The sequence below is a fragment of the Ictidomys tridecemlineatus genome, chromosome 8 (genome assembly GCF_052094955.1).
Source record: "Ictidomys tridecemlineatus isolate mIctTri1 chromosome 8, mIctTri1.hap1, whole genome shotgun sequence".
Lineage (NCBI taxonomy): Eukaryota > Metazoa > Chordata > Mammalia > Rodentia > Sciuridae > Ictidomys > Ictidomys tridecemlineatus.
Genome location: NC_135484.1, coordinates 71730885 through 71755740, shown reverse-complemented (window position 1 = coordinate 71755740; position 24856 = coordinate 71730885). Strand labels below are relative to the sequence as shown.

Below are 24856 nucleotides of genomic sequence, written 5' to 3'. Positions count from 1 at the left end.
ACATATACACACATCTAAAATTGTAATGAAGCCAGCCATGGAGGTGCACACCTGTAATCTGTGACTCAGGAGAAGGGAAGATGATCACAAGTTCAAGGCTAGCCTCAGCAATTTAGAAAGCCCCTGTATTAAAAAAACAAAAAGGATTGGGGACGTGGCTCAGTGGTTAAGTACCCCTGGGTTCAATCCCCAGGACCAAAATAAATAAATAAATAAATAAATAAAATTGTAATGAATAGCCTAATAAATCATGAATATTAGTATTGCTAATTTATCTACTCCCCCCTCCCTCTTTGGTGCTGGTGACTGAACTCAAGAGACATTCTACCATTGAGCCACACCTCCCGCCCTTTCTATTTTTTGAGACAGTGTCTTGTTAAATTGTTTAGGGACTCTCTCAGTTCCTGAGGCTGGCCTCAAATTTGTGATACTCCTGCCTCAATTTCCTGAGTACCTGGGATTACACGTGTGTGCCACCAGACCTGCCTAGAAATTGCAATTTTAATTAATAGTAGTTTTTGAGGATTAAAAAATATTTCTAAATTTGTCTTCCTTTAAACTTTGGCCAATTTTGCCTCTGGCAATGGGACCAGAATAAAAGCAATTCTTATTTGTAATGCAGACCCATACCTTAGAATAGATGTCTCAAGCAAACATTACAAATAAGTTCTGAAATTAATTAACATTGAAAAAATAACTTAGCATAGTGTCAAAATTAAATCCTAGGCTCCAAATAAAAACTTGAGCAAATTCCTCCATCATGGTAACAGCTACAAAATATCAGTTGCTTTTTAAAAATTATTTAGGCCTAATTCATTTGGAGAAAGGAAACAAACAGCTACAGTGGGCATCTTTATTTTCTTTGACCTTATTCTCTATGATCCTGAGAAAACAGTGGTAGGTAGCAATCCTGTACCAAACTTGACAAGTATCTAAGTAAATATATTTTCTCTAAAGGAACTGACCACAGGTGTCTAAAATGAAGATGATTGTTAATAAAGAATAAGTATCTCTCTTAAATGTCCCAAGAAACAATTGTATGACATAATGAATGCTAGAATAAATATATTCCCAGAAGATTTTCCAAGAAACCCAGCCATCAGTTGTCATGGAACCATTTTCATTGAAGACATTTCCTTATCAATTCCATTCTTTCATTTCCCTCTAAAATTATCTTAGTTAAGCTTCTGCAGAAGACTTTTCTGATCCTAAAAGACATAGATGGCACAGTAGTCAGGAAGAGGCCTCTGGAGCCCAGCCTTTCCCTAGCTCTTCACTTAGAATGGCTATGTGCCCTTATAACTTAGCCTTTTTGCATCTCAGTTTTCTTCAATGCTATTTACCTTATAAGGTTGTTGTGATGATTTATAGACTAGTAAATAAAAAAATTTTTTTTTTTTGAGAGAGATTTTTTTTTTTTTTAAATATTTATTTTTTAGTTCTCAGCGGACGCAACATCTTTGTTGGTATGTGGTGCTGAGGATCGAACCCGGGCCGCACGCATGCCAGGCGAGCGCGCTACCGCCTGAGCCACATCCCCAGTCCCCGTAAATAAAAAATTTATACAGCAGTGCCAAGCACATAGTGAAGACTCAAAATAGTTTGAGCTCTTTATCACTCCACCTTTTCCATCAAACCAAATAGTATCTTCCTAACCAGCCTAGGGGATTACAATGGAAAACCAAGTCAAAGGTACACAAAAGAAATATGTTGGGGAATATTGCCTTTTAACTTTTTGCTAAGAGATAATGATTTGTGAATGCAGAGTAAAGACAGTATAATCAATTCCTAGTTGTTATATATTTATTTATTTTTTGCAGTACTGAGGATCAAACCCAGGGCCTTGCAAGTGCTGAGCAGATGTTCTACCACTGAACTACATCCCCAGCCCCCCTAGTTATTATTTAATATGACTGTATATGTTTGGATCCATTTAGAAAATATTTAAAATTACTATTAATATTTGTTTTCTTTTAAATTTTTTATAGTACCACATAATTTTATAACTTTTTATTACAGCTGAACTCTTCAGAATTATAGTTCTGATAAATTTGGAATGATTAAATAGAGAAAAATCTACTCAGAAAGTACAATATACATGAATTTATGGTACTTGTCCAAATATTATTAGCATACAAATTATTTTGTTGTTTCTCACATATAGAATCTAAAATGCAAAGAAAAATGGAATTTCTATTCAAAAGAAATAGTCTTGCTCCTATATACTAAAAATATAAGGTCTTTTTCTTAACCACTCTAGATATAAATATTAACTGTATGGGTTGATAACTTTTAGTTTCAGTAATATAATTCGATAAAGTATACAAGTAGACCTCTATAAATATACCCCCTATAATAATATGCAAAACCGTTTTATTACAAAGCTACCAAAACCTTCTGAAAAACAAACTACAAACATAATTTAAAAGAAATTTAGTTATAACAACTATAAAAACAATTAATATCAACAAAGTTATTTGGCTTAAAAAATGAAGAGCAGTGTAATGTAAAATTTGAATTTTATAATGCTGTGTTTTGAAGATGTAGTTTTGAGTTTTTAATACAAGATACTAAACATTCTTTCAAAAATAATGTTATTTTATATAATCTAGAATTTTGAGCTAGAGCTCTAAAAAGAAAAAAAATTAAGCAGCAGATGAAAATAGGTATGTAGAAAGAATGGTGTAAAATATGATTTTTTTACAAAATGCAATACTCTTCATATCTGTAAGGCTTAATATGAATATTTTTGGATTGTGAGTGTTGCATACCATGATTTCAAAAAACAAGTAGTCTCAACTTAAAATATAGTATTTCTAAAATGTTTTCACAGTTTTGAAGTGAACATGGTATAGGATACATTTTCACATCAACTTTTTTATACTGTTTTTTTTTTTTCCAGTACTGGGGATCAAACCCAGTAGTGCTTTACCACCACCGAGCTATATCCCCAGCCCTTTTTATTTTTTGAGAGTCTTGTTAAATTGTCAAAGGTAGCTTGGAGCGTGCAATCCTCCTGCTTCAGCCTCCCAAATAGCTGGGATTACCGGCATGTGCCACCATGCCTGGCATCTATATTATTCTATCCAACAATTAAAAATACTCTTTGAGCTCAGAGAAGACAACGTGTCTTTTGAATGCTTGATCTTTATATAAATTCTGCTTATGGGGATTTCAGACTGTTCTAATTTGAAATAGTACCTAAACTGACCCAATTTAGGAATTGACCTAAACTTGAACCAAAGACACAAGAGACAGAGGTTTCAAAAAGTTTAAGTCTACTGTATGCAATTATATAGCCATAATTACTTTTTATATGAAAAGTGCTTTAGAGTAAAAAATGTTTTTGTAAAAGGTATTAATATTACTATATTTAATATCCAAGTAGAATTTTCTAAATTGCTTCCATTTTTACCCATTACCTTTGAAAAGTATCCTACTGCTACACTGTAAATAAAAAATGTTCCATAAAATGGTGACATTAGATAGCATAATTTTTGGTGTGGGCCCTTAAAGTGAGACCAAATCTTTATTATTCCAAAGCTAGATTTTATTTCTTCACATGCCCAGAGTAACTAATATCAACTCACATTTTCTATAAGCCTTGAAGAATTTTTATTTAACATAATGAGAGGTTTAATAACTTATATTAAAGACTATGTAGTATTCTTCCATTGCTGTTCACCAACTGTTTTTATGACGATAACTCCGAGATCTGGAATGTGACCGAAAATGAGAATGTTTTGCTGCTTGTGCTTTAGTATCAGAATTGGTATACCCTTTGGGAGATTTACATGGGGATCTTGCTATGGAGTCAGAATGTCTTCCATGTGATCTTGATTTTGTTCCTGAGCTAGTCTGCTTTTGAGGTGAACTTGATTGTGATTTTCCTATTGACTTGGACCTTTTTTGTAAGGACTTGGACCTTGACCGTCCTCTAGAACCAGAATTCCTTCTTGGAGTTCTTGACTGCCTTGCTGAGGTAGACCGCCTTGGTAATGATTTGGAACGAGATTTAGACTGGCTGTAAGAAAATCGCCTGTGTCGAGACCTGCAAACATCCATAGAGTTAGAGCACATATTCAGACAAAACAATAGATTAAGAAACAACACTTTCAGGAACTTATATGCTTTGCATTAACATTAATTATGTTTTTAATTGGTAAGCTACAAGACACAATTCTTTTTTACTTTTGTGATGTTAAGGACTGAACCCAAGGTGTTTTGCCTACTAGGCAAGTACTCTACCACTAAGGTACACCCCCAGTCCTAAAAAAAAAAAGTTCTAATTTTATTATGCATTCTTTTGGTTTAAACACAAGTAATAAATTCATAATGTTTGTTACAGTAGAATATATGATTTTTACTTTGCTAGTTACATCTTACAGATCAGTTCCGAAAAATATCCTGCATACTTAGGGTAAAACAACTCTTTAGAGGTATTAAAATCTGAAGGAAAAAAGATGAGAAATAGAAAAAAATAACAATTATTAAAGTTTAACAAATAATGCTCATTAAAAACAAAACCTAGCTGGGCGTGCATGCCTGTAATCACAGCTATTCAGGAGGCTGAGGCAGGAAAATCATATATTTTAGGCAACCTAGGCAACTCAACAAGATTCTTTCTCAAAAATTTAAAAAAGGCCTGGGGATGTGGCTCAGGCATAGAGTGTGCCCCTTGTTTCAATCCCTGGTATTGCAAAACAACAACAAACCCTGGATACAGGACTCTGGGTCCTACCATGAGAGAGCAGCTTGTGTTACATCAATTTTGTTATAAAAAACATCTATCAAAATGCTTCACAAGCCAGGCATGGTGTTTCATGCCTGTAATCCCAACAACTCAGGAGGCTGAGGTAACAGGAGGATCAGAAGCTTGAGGCCAACCTCAGCAACTTAGCAAGACCCTGTCTCAAAATAAAAAAGGTCTGGAGATGTAGCTCAGTAGTCAAGTGCCCCTGGGTTCAATCCCCAGGACAAAAACCAAACAAAGTTTCATAACATTTATAAAACAATTATTTGAAGGCACTGGAGAACAAGCCTCAGCTGTTTTACCAGGGCCACTGACCAAATGACAGCATGGGGGAATTAATCCTCAAAATGGCTGTTTGACAAAGCTAATAAGACAGAAGTTAGAATTCAGGACTACCCAAATAGCTAGGATTTGAGAGAGAAAAATTCCAGAAATAAATTATAGACTAAAAAGAACCTCTAAATCTACCTTCAAATTCTCCTGAAGTCACTGGCTATGATTAAGATATGAGCATGTAGGATGAGGCCAGCAAAAAAAACAGCACTTAGGATATTCAAGAACCGAACTGAAATTTTATCAGATGCACACTGCTGGAGAAACAGGAGTTCCAGTGACTAAAAGGTCAAGAATTCTTGCACAACAACCCAGACTTTCTATTTTCTTTTGCAGTACTTGGGACTGAACTCAAGAGTACTCTACCACTAAATGACATCTCTAGCCTTAATTTTGAGATAGGGTCTCCCTGAGTTGCTTGGGCTAGCCTCGAACTTGTGATCCTCCTGCCGGTCTCCCAAGAAGTTGGGATTATAGGTGTGTGCCAACCATGCCTGACTAACCCAGATTTTCAATACTACCCAAAAGGACAACATCCTTAGAGGTAAGAACCATATCCTTGGGTAAATCAACGCCAAAACAGATTAAATTTCATAATGCTCCAAACCATACCTTAACAGGAACAAGGTGATATGTCAGTATAGTACTCTCAAGAAAGAAGAACTTCTTTTTTTGAGGATGACATGTAATGTCTCTATAGTTTTTCATCCACCATTTCCAACATTTTTTATATACATACTCACACACACATACATATATATATGTGGTATGTGGAAAAAATAGGCAAAAAGTAAATAAGGAAAATAAGACAAAAGAAGACTCAAGTGATTTAGATATTTACATTATCAGACAGGAATTTAAAAAATTACCATCTCATATATTCAACAAAACACCAGGAAAACATAAAACAGGTGAAAAGATGGGGAATTTCAATGGAAAACTATGATTTATAAAAAGAAAGAAGTGAACTTTTATTTTTTATTTATTTATTTATGAGAGAAAGAGAGAGAATTTTTTTTTTAGAGAGAGAGAGAGAGAGAGAGAGAGAGAGAGAGAGAGAATTTTAATATTTATTTTTTAGTTTTTGGCGGACACAACATCTTTGTTGGTATGTGGTGCTGAGGATCGAACCCGGGCCGCACGCATGCCAGGTGAGCACGCTACCGCTTGAGCCACATCCCCAGCCCCGAAATGGACTTTTAGAATTAAGAATATATGATGCCTAAAATTAAAAAGTCACTAAAATAGACTTAACAGTAACCTGGATATAACACAATAAATACTAAACCAAAAGGTCATTAGAAAAATTCCTACTGAAACACATTGAGAACTGGGTGCAGTTGTACATTTCTGTAAACCCAGTGACTTGGGGGCTAAATCAGGAGAACTGCAAGTTTGAGGCTAGCCTGGGCAACAAGAATACCCTGTCTCAAAATAAGAAAGAAAAGGGGCTGAGGATATACCTAAGAAGTTTATCACCCCTGACTTCAATCTCCAGTACCAAACAAACAAACAAAAAAGAAAACATAATGAGAGAAAATAAATTTTTAAAAATCCAGAACAGAGCACACAAGATATATGGTACATAGTCACACAGCCAAGAGGAATTACTCAATAAGGCAGAGCAATATTTGAAGAGATAGTGACCCAGAATTTGCCAAAACAAAGGCATTAATTTGCAATTTCAAAAATATACTAAATGTGGTCCAGGCCAACCAATCCAGTCAGAGAACAGGATGTTGTTTTAAACGATGATCCTTATTCTTTTCTTTTGTAATACTACAGATTGAACTCAGAGGTGCTCTACCACTGAGCTACATCTTCCCCAGGCTTTTTTATTCTTGCTAAACTGTAGAGGCTAGCCTTGAACTTGTGGTCATCCTGCTTTGACCTCCCAAGTCACGGGGATTACAGGCATACACCACCCCTCCTGGCTACACTGATCATTCTTTTAGAATTCACCTTAATATTCCCAAAATTCCCATGAAAAAATTAAAGCATTAAAACTCAAGATAAATGAGATAAATATTCAAGAACTTAAGAATGCCACTACATTTTCAGTTATATTTCAACAGCTTCACCATATAATTAATTTCACTGCAATTTATTATTTATTTTTTTTCTTTTAGTTGTCAATGGACCTTTATTTATTTATATGCGGTGCTAAGAATCAAACCCAGTGCTTCTCATATGCTAGGCAAGCATGCTACCACTGAGTCACAACCCCAGCCCCTGCAATTTATTATTCTATCAGAAATCAACTCCTAGTTAACAAAATAGATAACTTGCAAATCTTTCTCACCCAAATTTACTATTTTGTTAATATCTTATAATATTGCCATACTTGGAATTTATTCTTGATAATAATTTATCTTTTGTAAGTAAATTGGTTTATATTAATTTAATTTATTTTCTAGTACTAGGGATTGAACTCAGGGGCATTCTACCACAAGGTACATCCCCAGCCCTTTTTATTTTTTATTTTGAGACAGGTTCTCAATAAGTTGCTGAGGCTGTCTTTGTACTTGTGACCATCCTGCCTTAGCTTCCTGAGTTGCTGGGATTATAGGCATACACAACCACATCCAGCCTATTCATGTGTTTTCATAAACCTCCTTTCACAAGTGGTTGCATTGTATTTCTTAAGTCTTTATTAATTTTTTAGAACTCAACATTCTGCATTTTTGGCCTTATCGAGGAAAATTTCTTTTATCTAAAATTCTTCCCCTTGTTTGCCAGGTAAGTATTTTTCATTTTTTTGGTTTTTTTTTTCAGTACATGCTGTCTTTCTATTTTAAAAGTTAAAATTTAAGTCTGTCATGAAAAAAAGAAAAAAAACACTGAGGTATCCAAGACACCACGGTAAATAACAATATATAATAGAAAAGAAAATATATTTTTTCACAAAAGTTGATTATTTATATAAATTAAACAAATTGGTTCAAGTGGCTTGCTTAAAAAGAAAAAAACTTTTGTTTTCCATCTTCTTGTATTTGATACTCACTCTTTAAGGCTATCTGACCGCCTCCTATTTCTTCCCCATGAAGAACTTCTACTTCTAGTTCTCCTTTGGCTGGGGCTTCTTGATCTCCTATGATCACTTGGAGAACAAGGATGACGTTCTTTTGATTTCATTTGGCCTGGTGCTAGAATATGAAGAACAAGGCTTATAACACAATTCATTACTTGAAAACCATAGTAACAGTCACTCAACTAGTATAATTTTCTGAAAGAATTTTAAATTAAAAAATCTGTCATTGTTGAAACTCATTTTGCTGAATAAACAAGATCTAATGTTTAGTCACACTTACTTTTGCGATCACCTTGTGCAAACTGTATTTCAATTTGACGGCCACATACCCACTTTCTATTGAGGTTATAAAGAGCATCTTCAGCATCTCGAACATCTTCAAATATGACTCGCTGTTAAGGACACTTTGAACATCAGATAGCATGTGAAAATATTTTTAAGGTGTTATTTAAATGTGAAATGAAATTAATCGGAAAAATAAGTTCTAGATATTAAGCTTATCTCTCCAATATGAATAATCAGAAAAAAAATACTTTCACTATTTACTATGAAACAAATGCCCCATTATGATTTAGAGTGAATCCAAAGAATAGAAATGAACATGTTACTGTCCTTTTAATGTATACATTAGTTAGCTACAATATGCATTTATACTTTCAAACATTATGAGAAAAAAAATTAATCCAAAAAGGGTAGCATTATAAAATAAACTGTTTAGAACTCATTCCCTTCTTCAGATAAAGGATCCATCATATTTTCACTGAAAATATCTGCTTGCAAAAGCCTTTATTCTGAAATTAAAATTACTTTTCCATAAAAAAGTTTTCCAATTATGACATTTGGGAAAAAATTACTTATTATAAACAAAGTTGTACACATACAAGTGACCTAAAACCCTTTCAAAAATAATATCCAGGGGCTGGGGCTGTAGCTCAGTGGCAGAGCGCTTGCCTAACATGAATGAGGCACTGGGTTCAATCCTCAGCACCACATAAAAATAAACGAATAAAATAAAGGCATTCTGTCCATCTACAACCACAAAAATAAAACAATAATAATATCTACCTTTGAATCTTCCACTTTAAATAATGCCTATGTTTACACTACTTGGAAAATAAACAAACATACTTGGAATAGAAATAAAAGAAACAAAAGCAATTTATAGATATCTGAAATTTAAAATGTTGGTTTGAAATAATTCACTAATCTCCCTTATCTATATAAATTATATAATTTTAAACCTAAACTATAATGAATATTAGCTATATAAAATTATTAAATAGCTGTATTTCAGGAGGTTGTTGACTAGTTTTTTGTTTTTTAAAATAGCAAACAAAATAGCTCAAGAAATACAATATAAAATGAGACTGGCAATTACCTCAAAGTCACTTGATCTTGAACCTTGACCTTTACTCTTTAAGACTTGCAAGATGGACTTTATAAGAGACGCAGAACCAACAAAATCAGACTTGGCTTTGACTCTGGAACTCTGAGTAAATGTAGGAAAGCCGAAGTCTCAAAGTTGGCTTTGTCTTTTGCTTGATAAAGACTTCCCCTCTTCCAGGTCTTTATATCTGTGTCCACCCTCCCTCTTTACTCCTTGATGCTTGAACTTTAGGTGCCTTTTGTCTCGCCTGCTCGGTTTATGCTTGGATTCTAGCTAACAGGTTGGTTCAAACTGGGGGGCGCTTGCCAGCTACTGTGGACTGCTTTAGATTTTCTGAGATAAAGAAATAAACACATTTAATTAGGCAATGTTAACATCGTAACACAGACTCCTGAATACATATATGTATAAGCACATGAATGCAATATATTCACATGCACATATTAAAATAAAGGATATTGAACATAAGCAAATCCTCTTGGGCGGCGAGTGTAGAAGTCAAGTGGAATGTAAACGTCTACTATAGGGCCATATCGACCAAACTCACGGCGCAAGTCCTCAGGCCTGAAGTATTTTAGAAATAAGGCAAAGAAATATGAATGGCTGGATTAAAATATTTTGCCTACAGAAATCCAGTTGAAATCTTCAAAAGAAATTACATCATCTAGTCTAGCATTATCTCATACTATCTTTGTTAGAATCAGTCAAAGTTTTGAAAAGAAGAAAAAAAGATAAGGAAAAAACCAGATTCTCAGTCCTCTCTCTTAGAAACTGATTCAGGAAGTCTGGATTAAGCACTGGGAATCTACATTTTTACAAACACCCCAAGTGGTTGTTATGCTTAGTCAATTTTGAGAAACACTGACCCAGCATATATGCAACTTTGAAAGTCATTCCCATAATAAGGCAGTTTCATTAAGAATACATTCATTTGCCTCACTATAATTTCATGTTTATGTTAATCTTTGTTTTCAGATAGCAAGAATTAGATTCTAAGGAAGTCCTAAAATTATTTCTTAGGCTTTAAGGAAAAATGGATGTTTTACTATTAAACACAAGGCAAAATAACTACTGTATTTTCAAATTTGATGGGTTATTTCAAGTCTTTTTTATGCCTTCTACTGCAATAGTACTCAGGAAGGGATACTAAAGAAATATATAGCATATTTGTCTTCATGGAGTTACAATTTAACTGAAGAGACAAAATATTTAGCAGTAATAAGTTGACTCTTATAATGCATTTATATACAGTCATTATTCACCTGAAGACTACTAATTCTTACAACTCTATGGTTGTTTACAGATGAGGATACAGACAAATTAGTCCTCCTGTCACTGAGCCTGCAAGTAACAGAGGTGGAACCTAACTTCCCACAGTCTGATACTAATCTGTATTCATTTTTTTCTCTCTCTCTTCATTCATTCAGGTGCTTGGGATTGAACCCTGAAGTGCCACATCATCAGCCCTTTTTATTTTGAGACAGGATTTAACTAAGTTGCTTAGGGCCTTGCTAAATTTTGGAGGCTGGTCTTGAACTTGCAATCCTTCTGCCTCAGCCTCCTGGGATTACAAGCATAAGCACGACATCCCACTACTAGTCTGTGTTCTTAACCACTGCACCATATTGCCTAATGGAGTTCATAGGGATTCAGCATCAAGCATTGAGCATAAAGCATGACTCAGAAGAAATAAAAATACTTCAAAATATATTGTATAACTTCTAGTTTGGGCAAAAGGAAGAGCTATGTTGTCAACAACAAAAAATAGATGGTTGGAAAAGACACCTAGAATAAAGAAGAAGAGACAAGCAAAAGAAGCAGCTTTCAGGTTTAGAAATGCAAAATTTAGGATGATAATGGAACATTCATTAAGGGTTTTGTAAGTAACTAAAAGTTGTGATTATAGAGATTCTATTATTTTCTCCAAAACTAGAAGACAAGTCAGTGATTAAGGCTAGATATTGGACTTTAGGAATTAATACATAAAGATTCAACTAACAGTGACCAAGTATCCACTATACACTAGGCAGCCAATATTATGACATACTGTATTTAATATTTACAATAAAAGGTTTGTCTTCCCTGATAGACTATTAGTTTTAAAGGACAGTGGCAATGTCTTTTTTTTTTTTTCACTAATTCATTCAACAAGTACTTATCAAGCACCTATTATGTGCCAGGCTCCAGGAATATGGTAGGGAACAAGAAAAACACAATTCCTATGCCCACAGAACAAACAATGGGAATAAAGAATCTCTATCCCTCTGAATACTGGAATCATTTAATAAGGGGATGTTAAGGAAACAGCTACCCCAGCCTGATGCATTAACTCTGAACCTAATTAGTGTTTCCCAGAATGAGGCACAGTTAATGTTTAATTTTTAAAGACTTTCTTAGGCAATTCTAAAACAGAAAGTTGGGAATCATTGATAAAGCAGGTGTCTTCACCAGTGTACTTCTGGTGTTTAGTTGATGGGCACACAGTAAACACTTAATATATAGTTGTTTATTAATGAGCAAAGAACACAACTATTATTATCATTTAAGGGTAAATGAGACTTAGGATAACACCTAAGTCTTCTAAGTACCTAATCCCATCAACCAAATGTGGGTAGGTAACAGGAAAGGGATTCTAGGGGCTGGGGCTGGGGCTCAGCGGTAGAGTACTCGCCTAGTGAGGCGCTGGGTTCGATCCTCAGTACCACATAAAAATAAAGATATTGTGTCCAACTACAACTAAAAAAATTATTAAAAAAAAAAAAAAAGGAAAGGGATTCTAAGTAATTTAAAGAAAAAGGCTGGGCTGGGGATGTGGCTCAAGCAGTAGCGTGCTTGCCTGGCATTTGTGCAGCCGGGTTCAATCCTTAGCACCACATACAAACAAAGATGTTGTGTCCGCTGAAAACTAAAAAATAAATATTAAAAAAAAAAAGAAAGAAAAAGGCTGGAGGGCTAGGGTTGTGGCTCAGTGGTGGAGCGCTCGCCTAGCATGGGTGAGGCACTGGGTTTGATGCTCAGCACCACATAAAAATAAATAAAAATAAAGGCATTGTGTCCACCTACAACTAAAAAATAAGTAAATAAATAATAAATAAAAAGCTGGAGCTATATGTGTCACAGAGGCTTAGAATCCTAAAAGCCAAGGGTGATAGTCTAAAGGAACAGATACCCTCAAAAACAAAACAGGACTGGAGATGCAGTTTAGTGGTAGAGCACTTACCTAGCATTCATGAGGCCCTGATTTTAATTCCCATTCATTGTCTCCACTCCCTCACTTGTTGGCTATAGTTTTATCATTATTTTTGCATTTATAGTGTAATTTAGTTCAGCATACTTAGAATTTAGAATTTACTTCAACATTTAGAATTTATCGAGGAGTAGCATTCTATACATTATAGAGGCATTTAACAGAATTTTTGGTGTGATTTACTTCATATTTACAATTATACACATTATAGAGGATTAGAATTATATACATTTGGAGGAATTTACTGCAAAATATTTATAATTATATATATTATAGAGGATAAAACAAGTACCCAGGTATCCATCAAGATTTATTTTATCTAAATACTTGCCACATTTGCCATAATTTTCAGTACTTTTTGTATTTATATTGCAGTGTTGAAGATCAAACCTAGGGCTTTGTGAATGCTAAGCAAATGCTCTAGCATTGAGCTATCTCTCCAGCCATGTGTGTGTGCTCATGTACTTATATACTTTTTTCTTTTTTTAGAAATCAGACATTCTACCCTTCTATTTTAGAAATAGTCACTGATGTTCCTCATTCCCCTGAATAACTATATTTTTACTACAAATGTTTTTATCCATAAATGTTTATATATATTCATGTTAAATGTTGTACAGAAGTTGGACTTGGTGGCACACGCTGTAATCCCAGTGGCTACAGAGGCTGAGGCAGGAGGATTACAAGTTCCAGGCCTGCCTCAGCAATTTAGCAAGGTCCTAAGCAACTTCGAGAGACCTTGTCTCAAAATAAAAACTAAAAAGGACTGGGGATGTGGCTCAGTAGTAAAATTCCTCTGGGTTCAATCCCCAGTACCAAAAAAAAGTCAGTCTTATTTTAAATCTTGTATAAATGGTACCAGATTATTTGTCTTGCCTTTGTTTCCCTTGAGATTTTTCCATGTTGCTTTAGTTCATTCATTTTAACTTTTTATGATACTGTTATGAATAAAAACAACTCAACCACCCCAATTTAATCACCCATTGTTCTGTGGATGAACATTTAAAATGCTTCATTAAAAAATCCCCTCCCCCCCCCAGTATTGGAGATGGAACTCAGGACTTTACACATGCTTACACATGCTAGGCCTGAGCTACATCCACAGTGCTCCTCGCATCTTTTTTTAAAAATTTGAGACAAGGTCTCACCAAGGTGCCCAGGCTGGCTTCTTCTTATTATTATTTTTTTTGGTACTGGGAATTTAGCTCAAGGGCACCCAACTACTAAGCCACACCCCAGCCCTATTTTTAATTTTTTTGTATGTGAGTGGTGCTGGGGATTGAAACCAGAGCCTCATGCAAGTGAGGCAAGCACGCTACCAACTGGGCTATATCCCCAGCCCACCTTATTTTGTACTTTTTATTTAATGACAGGGTCTCATTGAGTTGCTCAGTGCCTAGCTTTTGCTGAGGCTGGCTTTAAACTGTAGATCCTCCTGCCTCAGCCTCTCGAGCCACTGGAATTACAGGCATGAACCATGGCACCTGGCCAGGCTGGTTTCTTGCAATCCTCTAGTTTCAGCCTTTTAGTTAGTTGAGAATACAGGAATGTGACACCATGCCCGACTAAAAAAATGTTTAATGGTAAACTGTGCTTCCTAGGTTTTGCTAAAATTTTCAGGTATGCATCACTAGCAAAGGAATTGGTAAGTTGGACAGTACACCCTTCTTCAGCTTCACTACTCCAAAGTGAGTAAACCAATTTATACTCACCTAAGATATGTATTAGAATTCCCCTTGTGCCCACTTTTTCATTAACACCTTTAATCCCTGCCATCCTGAAGGATATGGAGTAAATGAGTATCTCATCATTTTTTATTATTATTATTTTTTGAGACAGGTTCTCACTACATTGTCAAGGCTGGCCTTGAACTCACTCCTGGGCTCAAGAAATATTCCTGCCTCAGCCTCCCAGACAGCTGGAAGTACAGGCAAGTACTGGCAAGTACTACCACACCCAGCTTTTTTTTTTTTTTTTTTTTTTTTTTGGTATCAGGGATTGAATTCAGGGGCACTCAACCACTGAAACACATCCCCAGTCCCATTTTGTATTTTATTAGAGACAGGGTCTCACTGAGTTGCTTAGCACCTGACTTTTTTTTTTTTTTTTTTTTTTTTTTAGTTGTAGGTGGGCACAGTTCCTTTATTGATTTATTTATGTGGTGCTGAGGATTGAACCCAGTGCCTCACACATGCTAGGTGAGAACTCTACCACTGAGCCACAACCCCAGCCCCAGCAGCACCTCGCTTTTGCTGAGGCTGGCTTTGAACTCATGATCCTCCTGCCTCAGCTTCTGGAGCCACTGAGATTACAGGCAAGTGCCACCATGTCCAGCACACCTAACTTTTTAAAAATATTAATTTACCTAATGGTCAGTATAGTACAACATCTTTCTGTGTTTATAAACCATTTGTTTAAATACCTAGGAGTAAAAATGCTGAGTCAAAAGGGATATAAAGAATTAATATTTATGAAATTGTCAACAGTTCTGCAAAGTGGATATATCATTTTATACTCCCATCAGCCAAGTATGAGTTCCACTGGTATCCAACTTTGTCAGCATTTCTGTCAGTCTTTTCAATCTCACTATGGTTTCCATTTTCACATGATGTTGAGCACCTTTTCATGTGTTAATGGCTGAGCACGCGCGTGTGTATTTTGTGAAGTGATTCAGGTTTTTGCCCATTTTTAATGTCTTTATTGTTGAAGTTTATGTATTCTGGTAACAAAGCCTTTGTCAGATGTTTCATGAATATTTTCACTTAAGTCTGTGATTTGAAATTTTAATTTTGGTGCAGTTTAACTTATCAATATATTTCTTTCTTTTATGCAGCTTTATTATTTGGGAGGGGGTACTGGGGATTAAACTCAGGGGCACTTAATCACTGAGCCACATCCCCAGCCCTAGTTTGTATTTTATTTAGAGACAGGGCCTCATTGAGTTGCTTAGTATCTCACTTTTGCTGATGCTGGCTTTGATGCTTCTGCCTCAGCCTCCCGAGTCCCTGGGATTACAGGCTTGCACCACCATGCCTGGCCATGCTGCTTTTTGTCCTTTAAGAAATCTCTGCCTGACCCAGAACAGTGGCGCATACCTATAACCCCAGTACTTGGGAGGCTGAGGCAGGAGGATAGCAGACTCAAGATCAGTCTTAGCAATTTAGTGAGATCCTGTCTAAAATTAAAAAAAAAAGTAAATAAAGAGCTGGGATTGTAGCTCAGTGGTAGAGTGCCCCTAGGAAAAGGAAGAAGGAAGGAAAAGGAAAAAGAAAGGGAGGAAGGGAGAGAAGGAGGAAGGAAGAAATTTTTTTTGCCTACCTCCAGGTCATGAACATATTCATCTATATTCTCTTCTAAAACCTTCCTTATTTTTACATTTGATCCCCCTCAAATTATTATGTGAGGTAGAAGCTACAATTTTAGTTCATTTTTTTTCCCCATATGGATATCCAGTTGCTCCTGCACAGTATTTGTTGAAAACTTTTCTTTCTCCACTGGATCACTTTCTTATCCTTTCAAATATCAATTAACTCTGGGCTGGTGATATACCCCAGTGGTAGAGTGCATGGCTAGCATGCATGAGTCTTTGGGTTCAATCCACAGTACTACTAAAGGAAAACAAAAAGCAATTAACTCTATAAGTGTGGATTATTTAAAGACTTATATTCTATTCTGTCCTATTGACTATTTATCTACTGTTAGGCCAATATAACATTTTCATTACTGCTACTATAGTCCTGTGTGAGCGTGTTTCATACTGGGGATTGAACCAAAGGGTGCTTTACCATTGAGCTACATCCTCAGACTTTTTTTTATTATTATGAGACAGGGTCTTACTAAGTTGTCCAGGCTGGTCTCGAACTTATAATCCTCTGTCTCAACTTTCTCAGTCACTGGGATTATAGGCAAGTGCCACTGCACTCAACTACTCTAGATCCTTTGCATACAAATCTATATTTAAAATTAACATGTCAGTTTCTGGTTTTTGTTTTTTTTTAATCCTTTGATCAGGACTACCTTGAACTGATTGATCATCTGGAAGAGAACTGTAATAATTTGTCTTACAATGGATGTATATGGTATACCTACCAATTTACTGAAGGTTTTAAATTTTTTCTTAGTAATATGTTGCATTTTCAGTGGAAAGGATTTTATTTATTTTTTTTATTGTTATTGTTAAATTTATTCCTAAGTTTACTATTGTGTTTTGAGATGGGGTCTCACATGCTATGTTACCCAGGCTGGACTTGAACTTGTGTTCCTCCCAGCTCAGTCTCCCAAGTAGCTGAAATTACAGGCCCATCTCCTAAATATACATTTTTTGGAGGGGGACTGAGGATTGAACATAGGGGTCTTTAACCACTGAGCTACATGCCCAATCCTTTTTTTTGGACTATATCTTGAGACAGAGCCTTGATAAGTTGTTTAGGGACTCACTAAGTTGCAGAGGCTGCCTTAGCCTCCCAAGTTGCTGGAATTATAGGCATAGGTTACTGAGTATACTTTTTGAAACTAGGGTAATGGAATTTTTTTTTTTCACTATTTTCAACTGCTTGTTGTTAATATATAGAAATAAAGTTTTTATAAGTTTAATTTGTATTCGGGTAACTTATTTATTAGTTATAGTAGTTACTGTTGATTTTATGGTATTTTCTATGTAAAAAAAGAAAAAACATGTTACCTATGAATAGGGACTGGTTTTACTTCTACCTTTCCAATTTTTATGGTTTTCATTTCTTTTCTTGCAATAAACACTGGACCTGCAATAAAATGTTGAATGGAGATAGTGAGAGTGGGGACCCTTATCTTGTTCCTGCTGAGAGGAAAAGCATTCATTCAGTCTTCCACTATTAAGTGGAAGATATATATATACATATATATATGTGTATATATATACACACACACATATATATTTGTAGTTGGACACAATATGTATATATTGTGTGTATATATATATACACACACACACACACACACATATATACATATTTGTAAAGCGTTCATTCAGTATTCCAGTATTAAGTGAAGATATATATATATTTGTAGTTGGACACAATACCTTTATTTTATTTATTTATTTTTATGTGGTATACGTGCTAGGATAGCACATGCTAGGCTAGGTGAGTGCTCCACCGCTGAGCCACAACCTCAGCCCGAGCTATAGGTTTTTCACAGATACCATTTGCTAGACTTAGGAAGTCCCCTTTTATTCCAATCTGCTAGCCTTTTTATCATAAATGTTTTCTTTAATGCTTTTTCTATATCAAAATATACAGTCTCTTATACTGTAACCAAAGAATGCATTAAACAGTTCCAGAGCAACTTGATTGTTGCTCCCCAACCCAATATGATATTACACATCAATATGGGAATGCTACATTTGAGATTTGAATATTATTACTTCGTTACATTAATTAGGACATTATATTTACCATTTAAAAACTATTCCTCAACATAATAAACAAAGATATTACCAAAGTTAGTATTTTTCTTGATCCACATTTTGTTTCACATCTGAAAGAAACCTAACTCAAAATTTAAAACTTATTTTAAAAATCTCTAACAATTATTGCATTCAGTGTCACTCCTATTAAATTTTACACTAATCCACAATATATTTTTTTTCTTTTTAGGTATACACGACCCACAATATCTTTTAATGTCCTGTGCTTTATAGTTTGTATTAAAATGGCTACTTGCAGCAACTTGAGGCCGGAGGATCACAAGTTCAAAGTCAGCTTCAGGCATTTAGCAAGGTCTGAGGCAACTTACTGAGACCCTGTCTCAAAATAAAAAATAAAAAGAATGGGCTCAGTGGTAGAATATCTCTGGGTTTTATGCCTTGTACCAAAAACAAACAAGAAATCCTAAAATATTCTTTTTTTTTTTTTTTAAAGAGAGAGTGAGAGATAGTGAGAGAGAGGGAGAGAGAGAGAGAATTTTTAATATTTATTTTTTAGTATTTGGCGGACACAACATCTTTGTATGTGGTGCTGAGGATCGAACCCGGGCCGCACACATGCCAGACGAGCGCGCTACCGCTTGAGCCACATCCCCAGCCCCTAAAATATTCTTAATAAGTGAAAATTGAAAAAATACTTAAAAATAGGAAAAATCAACTAAGTCTTACCACCCAAATGAATTTTTCAAGTCGTATTTTCTATAGTTTTCCCTTTTGTTTTTCATTTAACTGAAATCATACTGCATATAAAATTTTACACCGTGTTTAAAAATTTCATTCCAATTATTTTATTTATAGCTAATACGAAAAGATAAAGTTAACTTAAAATATGTCCAGGTATCACAATACTAGTTAATTTACACTATATACCACTTGCACAAAAAGGTTACTGTAGGTTAGATGTAATGACTTGACTGTCTTAACACAACTCACCAGCTATGTACTTTTAGGCAAGATACTTAATCTCTCTAAACTTTATCTATAAGTGTGGTCATAAAAACTTACAAGATTAATGCAAAAATTTAATAATATATTAAGTTTTTAGTATAGCACACAGCAAATACTTAACAAATATTAGCAATTATTATTTCATTAATACAATATAATCTCCGAGATTGTGATTGCCTACCCAATAGCAGTACTAAATTGCAGTGAAAGAATGAAAAAAGGAAATCAGTGAATCTCAAATATCAATCTCAATATTTGATGGTGGATTACCTGGACCAGAAGTTGTCACATGTAGATGTGTTTTATTTAGAATTTTTTGTTCTCCTCTTTGTGGTGCTGGGGATTGAACCCAGGGACAGATGCATGCTAAGCAAGCTCTTTATCACTGAGCTGCCTCCCTAGCCCTTAAATTATTTTAAAAAGGCTGTCCTTGAATTTGCAATCCTCTTGCCTCAGCCTCCAGAGTTGCTGGGATTACAGGCTTGCTCCATTGTGCCTGACAAAATCTAGATTTCTGATTTCTCTTGAATATTAGATGTGACAACAAGGAGTCCAAATGTCTACAGGGCATCTATCAGCTGGAGTTTAGTAGCAGATGCTGTTCCCTTTAGATGGCACATGTCCTTTTTCATTTGCTTACACCATCCTGTTGTGCCTTTTAACCTGATGGTTTCACTCATTTATATTAACTGATTGGTTCCTGTAGTCATTCCAATTGAAAATCTCTGGGGTTTCTTTGGTTAGTTGGTCGGTTGATTTCGTTTGTTAGTTTTACAAATATGCTAGAGAGACTTGATTCTTATTCAGGATTTTTTTTTTTTTTAGTTGTATATGGACACCAAATCTTTATTTATTTCTATGTGGTGCTGAGGATGGAACCCAGTGCCTCACAACTGCCCCAGCACTTATTCAGGTTTTAAGTGTGCTATTTAATGTGTAATGCTTTTTACCTTGCCTCACAAAATTTGCTTTTCTATGTAATGTATGAATAAACAGATGGAGAGAAATGTAAACACAGACATCTTTTAAGATGTTAACTAAGATATATTCAATCAAAAGTCTATAGTTGTGACAAATTTTAAAAACTACTTAACATTTACTTCTCACAGGTAAATTATTATTACTCCAGATAACTAGGAAGCAAGACCGCTCTATATTTGTGGCTGTCTAGCCCTCAAGTCAGTCATTACAAGTGTTTCAATTGTCCCTTATGCACAAGATAATATTGCATAACTAGAAAAATGGGGGGGGGGTCCAATGCAATGAAATGTCTATGTTGTCTAACCTGCCCTCCCCCCCAATTCCTTCTGGCTCCTATTAGAGGGAAAAGTGTCTCATGATAAATCATTCAGAAAGGGGGGGGGAGGGAAAAGTCATTTCTTAAGATTTATGTCTGGACACTATGTAGACAAAAATTCTCAAAGGGGGATGGAGGAAACGAGGAGGACTCAGAGCATCAACAGTTAGGTTCATCCAAATCGTTATAAAGGTGTTAATACTATCCTCAGAACTTTAAATGAAAAAGATGTAAATCTCATTCACTGGAGTCATCTTTAGTATCTAGTGTAAAGCTGTGTAAAGGATATAATTTAGCCATAAGCACTATCTGTATGTAGACCAGAACTGGGGTAACGGAAATTGTAAGGCCCAAGGTACGCATTATTATTTTACGATACGTTCTCAATCATCCCCAGTTCCTCTTCGTCTAGGAGGGGTGGGCGCGCGGCTATACCCGGGCGCGGCGACAAAGAGGCTGAAACGCAGGCACCCGCCGGGGGAAGCACTGTGGGCTAGAGGCGGAGAGGGACGCGGCTACCGGGGAGGCCCCCCGCGATGCTCTGACGGCCGGGTGCGGTGCGGAGACGCGTAAAACGCAGCGGGCCGAGAGTGCGCCGCGCCAGGGCGGAACGCCCGCGGGGAGGCGGAGGCGCGAGTCCCGCCCAGGCCCCGCGTAGCCCGGGGCTCACGCCGCCGCCTGGCAGGCAGCTCGGCCGGCGCAGGCAGGGCCCGCGAGGAGGCTCCGGGCACGCCCGCCGGGCCTCTGCCCCGCACCGCGGCGCGGCCGTTACCCCGCCCCTCCCCCGCGTCCCCAACCTGCGGCCGCCGCCGCTCACCTGGTGGCGTCCGCGACGTTCCTGACGAACAGGGAGGTGTTGGGGGGCCTCGTGTAGCGAGACATGACCGCTTCCTACGTTCCCTCCGGTCTGCCCGCGGCCACTGGCCCCGCTCGTTCTCTCGCTGCCGCCGCTGCCACAGCAGCTCCGACGGCCCCCGGCGCGACCCCCTCCCCTCGGCCTCGGCCCCGCCAGCGCGCAGCCGCAGAGGCCGGCGCGGAGGGGGCGCTGTGCGGCGCGAGCCTGTCCGCACGGACAGCGCGGGGCGGGGGCCGCGGGCCGGGGATCCCGGGTAGGGGGCGGGGGTCCCCAGGGCCGAGGGGAGCCGGGACAGCCCGAGGCCCGCGGAGTCCCAGAAGATTGGGGAGGGGGCGACGGGGCTGTGCCAGGAGGGAGGGGGTCTGGGGGCCCGCGGTGGCGAGCCCGGGCTTGGAGGGGATCCCGAGAGAGGAAGGCGGTAGTGGAGGTGAGAGTCAGCGTCGCCGCCGCTGGGGCCTTCGTTGCAATATTCTCAGGCCCAAACCTGAGCAATTGTTAGGCCTCTGGGCCCTCAGGTTTTCGAGGTATCTTCAGGGGGAGGGAGGGAGGTAGCTCCTCCATCCCCGCTTAGCGTTTTGATCCATTATTCTCTTAGGGCGTTATATTCAGCTTTGAGAACATTTATTCAGATGTTTGAGAGCCTGTTATGCAGCAGGAACTATTGTAGGTGTGGGATAGAGCAATAACCTAGCAGTGGAAGTCTCAGAGATTACATTGAAGAGAGGGGAACGTGGAACAAACGCATACACTGTAGAAAAAAAAAGCAGTTGATGCAGTAACAGTTAAACAGATTTAAATGATACTCTCCCCATTCTTCAAAATGTTGTAGCCCATCTCCTTCTAGTTTTCCTCTTGCCTTTTTGTTTGCTTCTATTATGGGATGGCCACCAGGTAATTCACAGTTATTACCCTGTTGTAGGATAGAAGCTCCCAAGGTCTGTGATGCTTCTGGAAAGTGATTATTTATTCAAAAAGGATTGTTATGCCACAGCTGGCACAAGGCTAGACTAGGAATATAATGGTGGGGAGGGGCATGAAGCTTACAATCTGGTAGAGAAATTTTTTGTTTTTAAAATCAATTAATTTTGCTGTGTTGGAGAACTGAACCCAGAGGCTTACTTTTGTTAGCATTCTATCACTGAGCTATTCCGCCAGCCATGAAGATGATAGAATCTGATATACTGGTAAAGATACCAACTACAATAAGGACTATTGAAAAGAACTATATGCTATTGAGAGGGAACCTTATGATGATGAGCAGGGCTAGAAAATCACTTAACTTTTCCCTGAAGAGAGAATTGAATGGAGAAGATCAGTTGGTGCATTGGAACACCATGTGCAAAGGCCCTGAGGCAATATAGGGAATGAAAGGAAAGGCATAGAGCTAAAAATGAGAAAGTAAGGCTGGAGAACAAAGTTTCATAGGAAACTTTGGAGTGCTGACTGTTAATAGTTTGCTGGAGCTGTAATAACAAAATGCCAGAAATTTGGTGGCTTAAAACAACAGAAATTCTTTTTTCTTACAGTTCTGGAGATTAAAAGTCTAAAATCAAGATGTCCACAGAGCCATATTCCCTCTGAAGGCACTAGAAGAGAATCCTTTCTTCTTCTTTCAGTCTCTGGTAGTCCAAGGCATTCCTTGACCATAGCTGCATAGCTCTAGTCTCTATCTTTGTCTTCATACCACCTTTACCTCTGTTTTCTCTCTTTTTACTTATATGAGGATGCTCGTCATAGAGTTAATCCAGAATGATCTCATCTGAAAATCTATAACTTAATTATACCTTCAAAGACCCTTTTTCCAGATAAAGTCACAGACTAGGGATTATAATTTGGACATTGTTTTTTTGAAGGTCTCTATTTAGTCCAATGCATTGACTTTGCATATAAATGAAACTTAATTTGCTGATTGGCCAGTTAGGCTACATATTGTTAAGTAGAGGAAAAATAATTTGCTAGCCTCTATGTAAATTATGAGCCTAATTAGTTAAAAGCCTGTTTATCTGTATGTTATGTGTAAATAGAATTTTCATGTGAAAGCATCATAGTTTGATTTTTACTTTCTTTTGCTTACCTTTTGAAACTTTCAGATTATTGCTAAAGTGCTTTTATAATTAGGAAAAACAAAACAAAACAACCACAAAATGTTTACAGTTAAAAAGAAAAAAAAATCTAGGAAAATGTGAAAAGACTGTGTGGCCAGGCCTGGTGTCTTAAGCCTAAATCCCCACAGTTTGGGAGGCTGAGGCAGGTGGATCACAAATTCAAAGCCATTCTTGGCAATTAAGCAAGGCCCTAAGTAACTTAGAGAGACTCTGTCTCAAAAAATAAAAAGGGCTGGGGATGTGGTCCAGTGGTTAAGCACCTCTAGGTTCAATTGCTGGTATAACCACACACACACCCCAAAAAAAGGCAGTGTAGATGGCATCTCTGATAGGATCTCTGTCCCTATAGATGAAGTATCTGAGGAAAGAGACTTTGAAAGGAAGTTCCATTAGAAACTTGAAATGTAAAGATAGTTGTAACTGATTTAAAAGTTGTGGAACCATAATTATTTATATTACATTAAAATGTCTGCTCTTCCTATATTCAGATATGATTTAAGGCAAAAAAAAAAAAAAGTCAGTGGGAGCAGCTACAGATGTGGCTCAGTGGTTAAATGTCCCTGGTTTCAATGCATCGAACCTCAAAAACATTCACATTCAGCCTATGTCCTAGAACGTTAAATCCTATTTAGCAGTGTTACTTTATTGAATCATTACTTTAAGACACCAAATGGTACTCTATAGTCTTTCTAAATTCCCAAAGGATTCCCAAGGAATGTACTACTAGAAAATCTGAGAATTATTTAATAATTGTAGCTCTTTCTTTTTCTTTTTGGTCCTGGACATTGAACCCACTGAGCACTTTATCACTGATCTATATCTCCAGTCCTTTTTATTTTTTTTGTTTTGAAACAGGGTCTCACTAAGTTGTTAAGGGCCTCAGTAAGTTGCCAAGGCTGATCAGGCATACTTGTAATCCCAGTGACTCGGGAGGCTGAGTCAGGATCACAAGTTTGAGGCCAGCATCAGCAATTTAGGAAGACCTTGTTTCAACAAATTAATTAAATAAAACAGCTGGGAATGTAGCTCAGTGGTAAGAGCCTTTGGGTTCAATCACCAAGGCTGGCTTCTAACTTGCAATCCTCCTGCCTCAGCTTCCCAAATCACTGGGATAACCGGCGCACCACCGTGTAGGTTTATATTTTCTTTTTTTTTAATCTTTTTTTTTTTTTTTAGTTGTAGACAGACACAATACCTTCATTTTATTTATTTGTTTTTATATGCTGAGGATCGAACCCAGTGCCTCACACATGCAAGGCAAATGCTCTACCAACTGAGCCAACCCCAGATGTAGTTTCTTTTTTACAACAGAATTCAATATATTGTTCTTTGCAGTTACTATTATCCTTTTCTATTTAATACACTTTAAAAATTACAGCCTATTTCATGCTTCTTAAATTTTTCCCAAAGATTATATTCAAATATATTTTAGGAAAAT

General features: G+C 37.0%; 1 protein-coding gene across 5 annotated transcripts; it reads right to left on the bottom strand.

The window, feature by feature from the left end:
- Window positions 1–1785: 1785 nt before the first annotated feature.
- Window positions 1786–21504, bottom strand: Srsf12 (serine and arginine rich splicing factor 12). Of its 5 annotated transcripts, XM_078019622.1 has the most exons (7): window positions 21275–21495; window positions 18452–18530; window positions 17433–17511; window positions 9964–10068; window positions 8398–8501; window positions 8091–8232; window positions 1786–4051 (listed from the first exon to the last, which is right to left on the bottom strand). In XM_078019622.1, exons 3-7 carry the CDS (start codon window positions 17483–17485, stop codon window positions 3682–3684), a joined length of 774 nt encoding a protein of 257 aa, XP_077875748.1. In that variant the 5' UTR covers window positions 17486–17511; window positions 18452–18530; window positions 21275–21495; the 3' UTR covers window positions 1786–3681. The 5 variants fall into 5 exon arrangements, with proteins under 5 accessions (XP_077875748.1, XP_021581687.1, XP_040139016.1 ...); XM_021726012.3 differs by lacking the exons at window positions 17433–17511; window positions 18452–18530 and having other exon boundaries at window positions 21275–21504; XM_040283082.2 differs by lacking the exons at window positions 9964–10068; window positions 17433–17511; window positions 18452–18530 and adding an exon at window positions 9496–9837 and having other exon boundaries at window positions 8398–8521.
- Between the last annotated feature and the right edge of the window lie 3352 nt (window positions 21505–24856).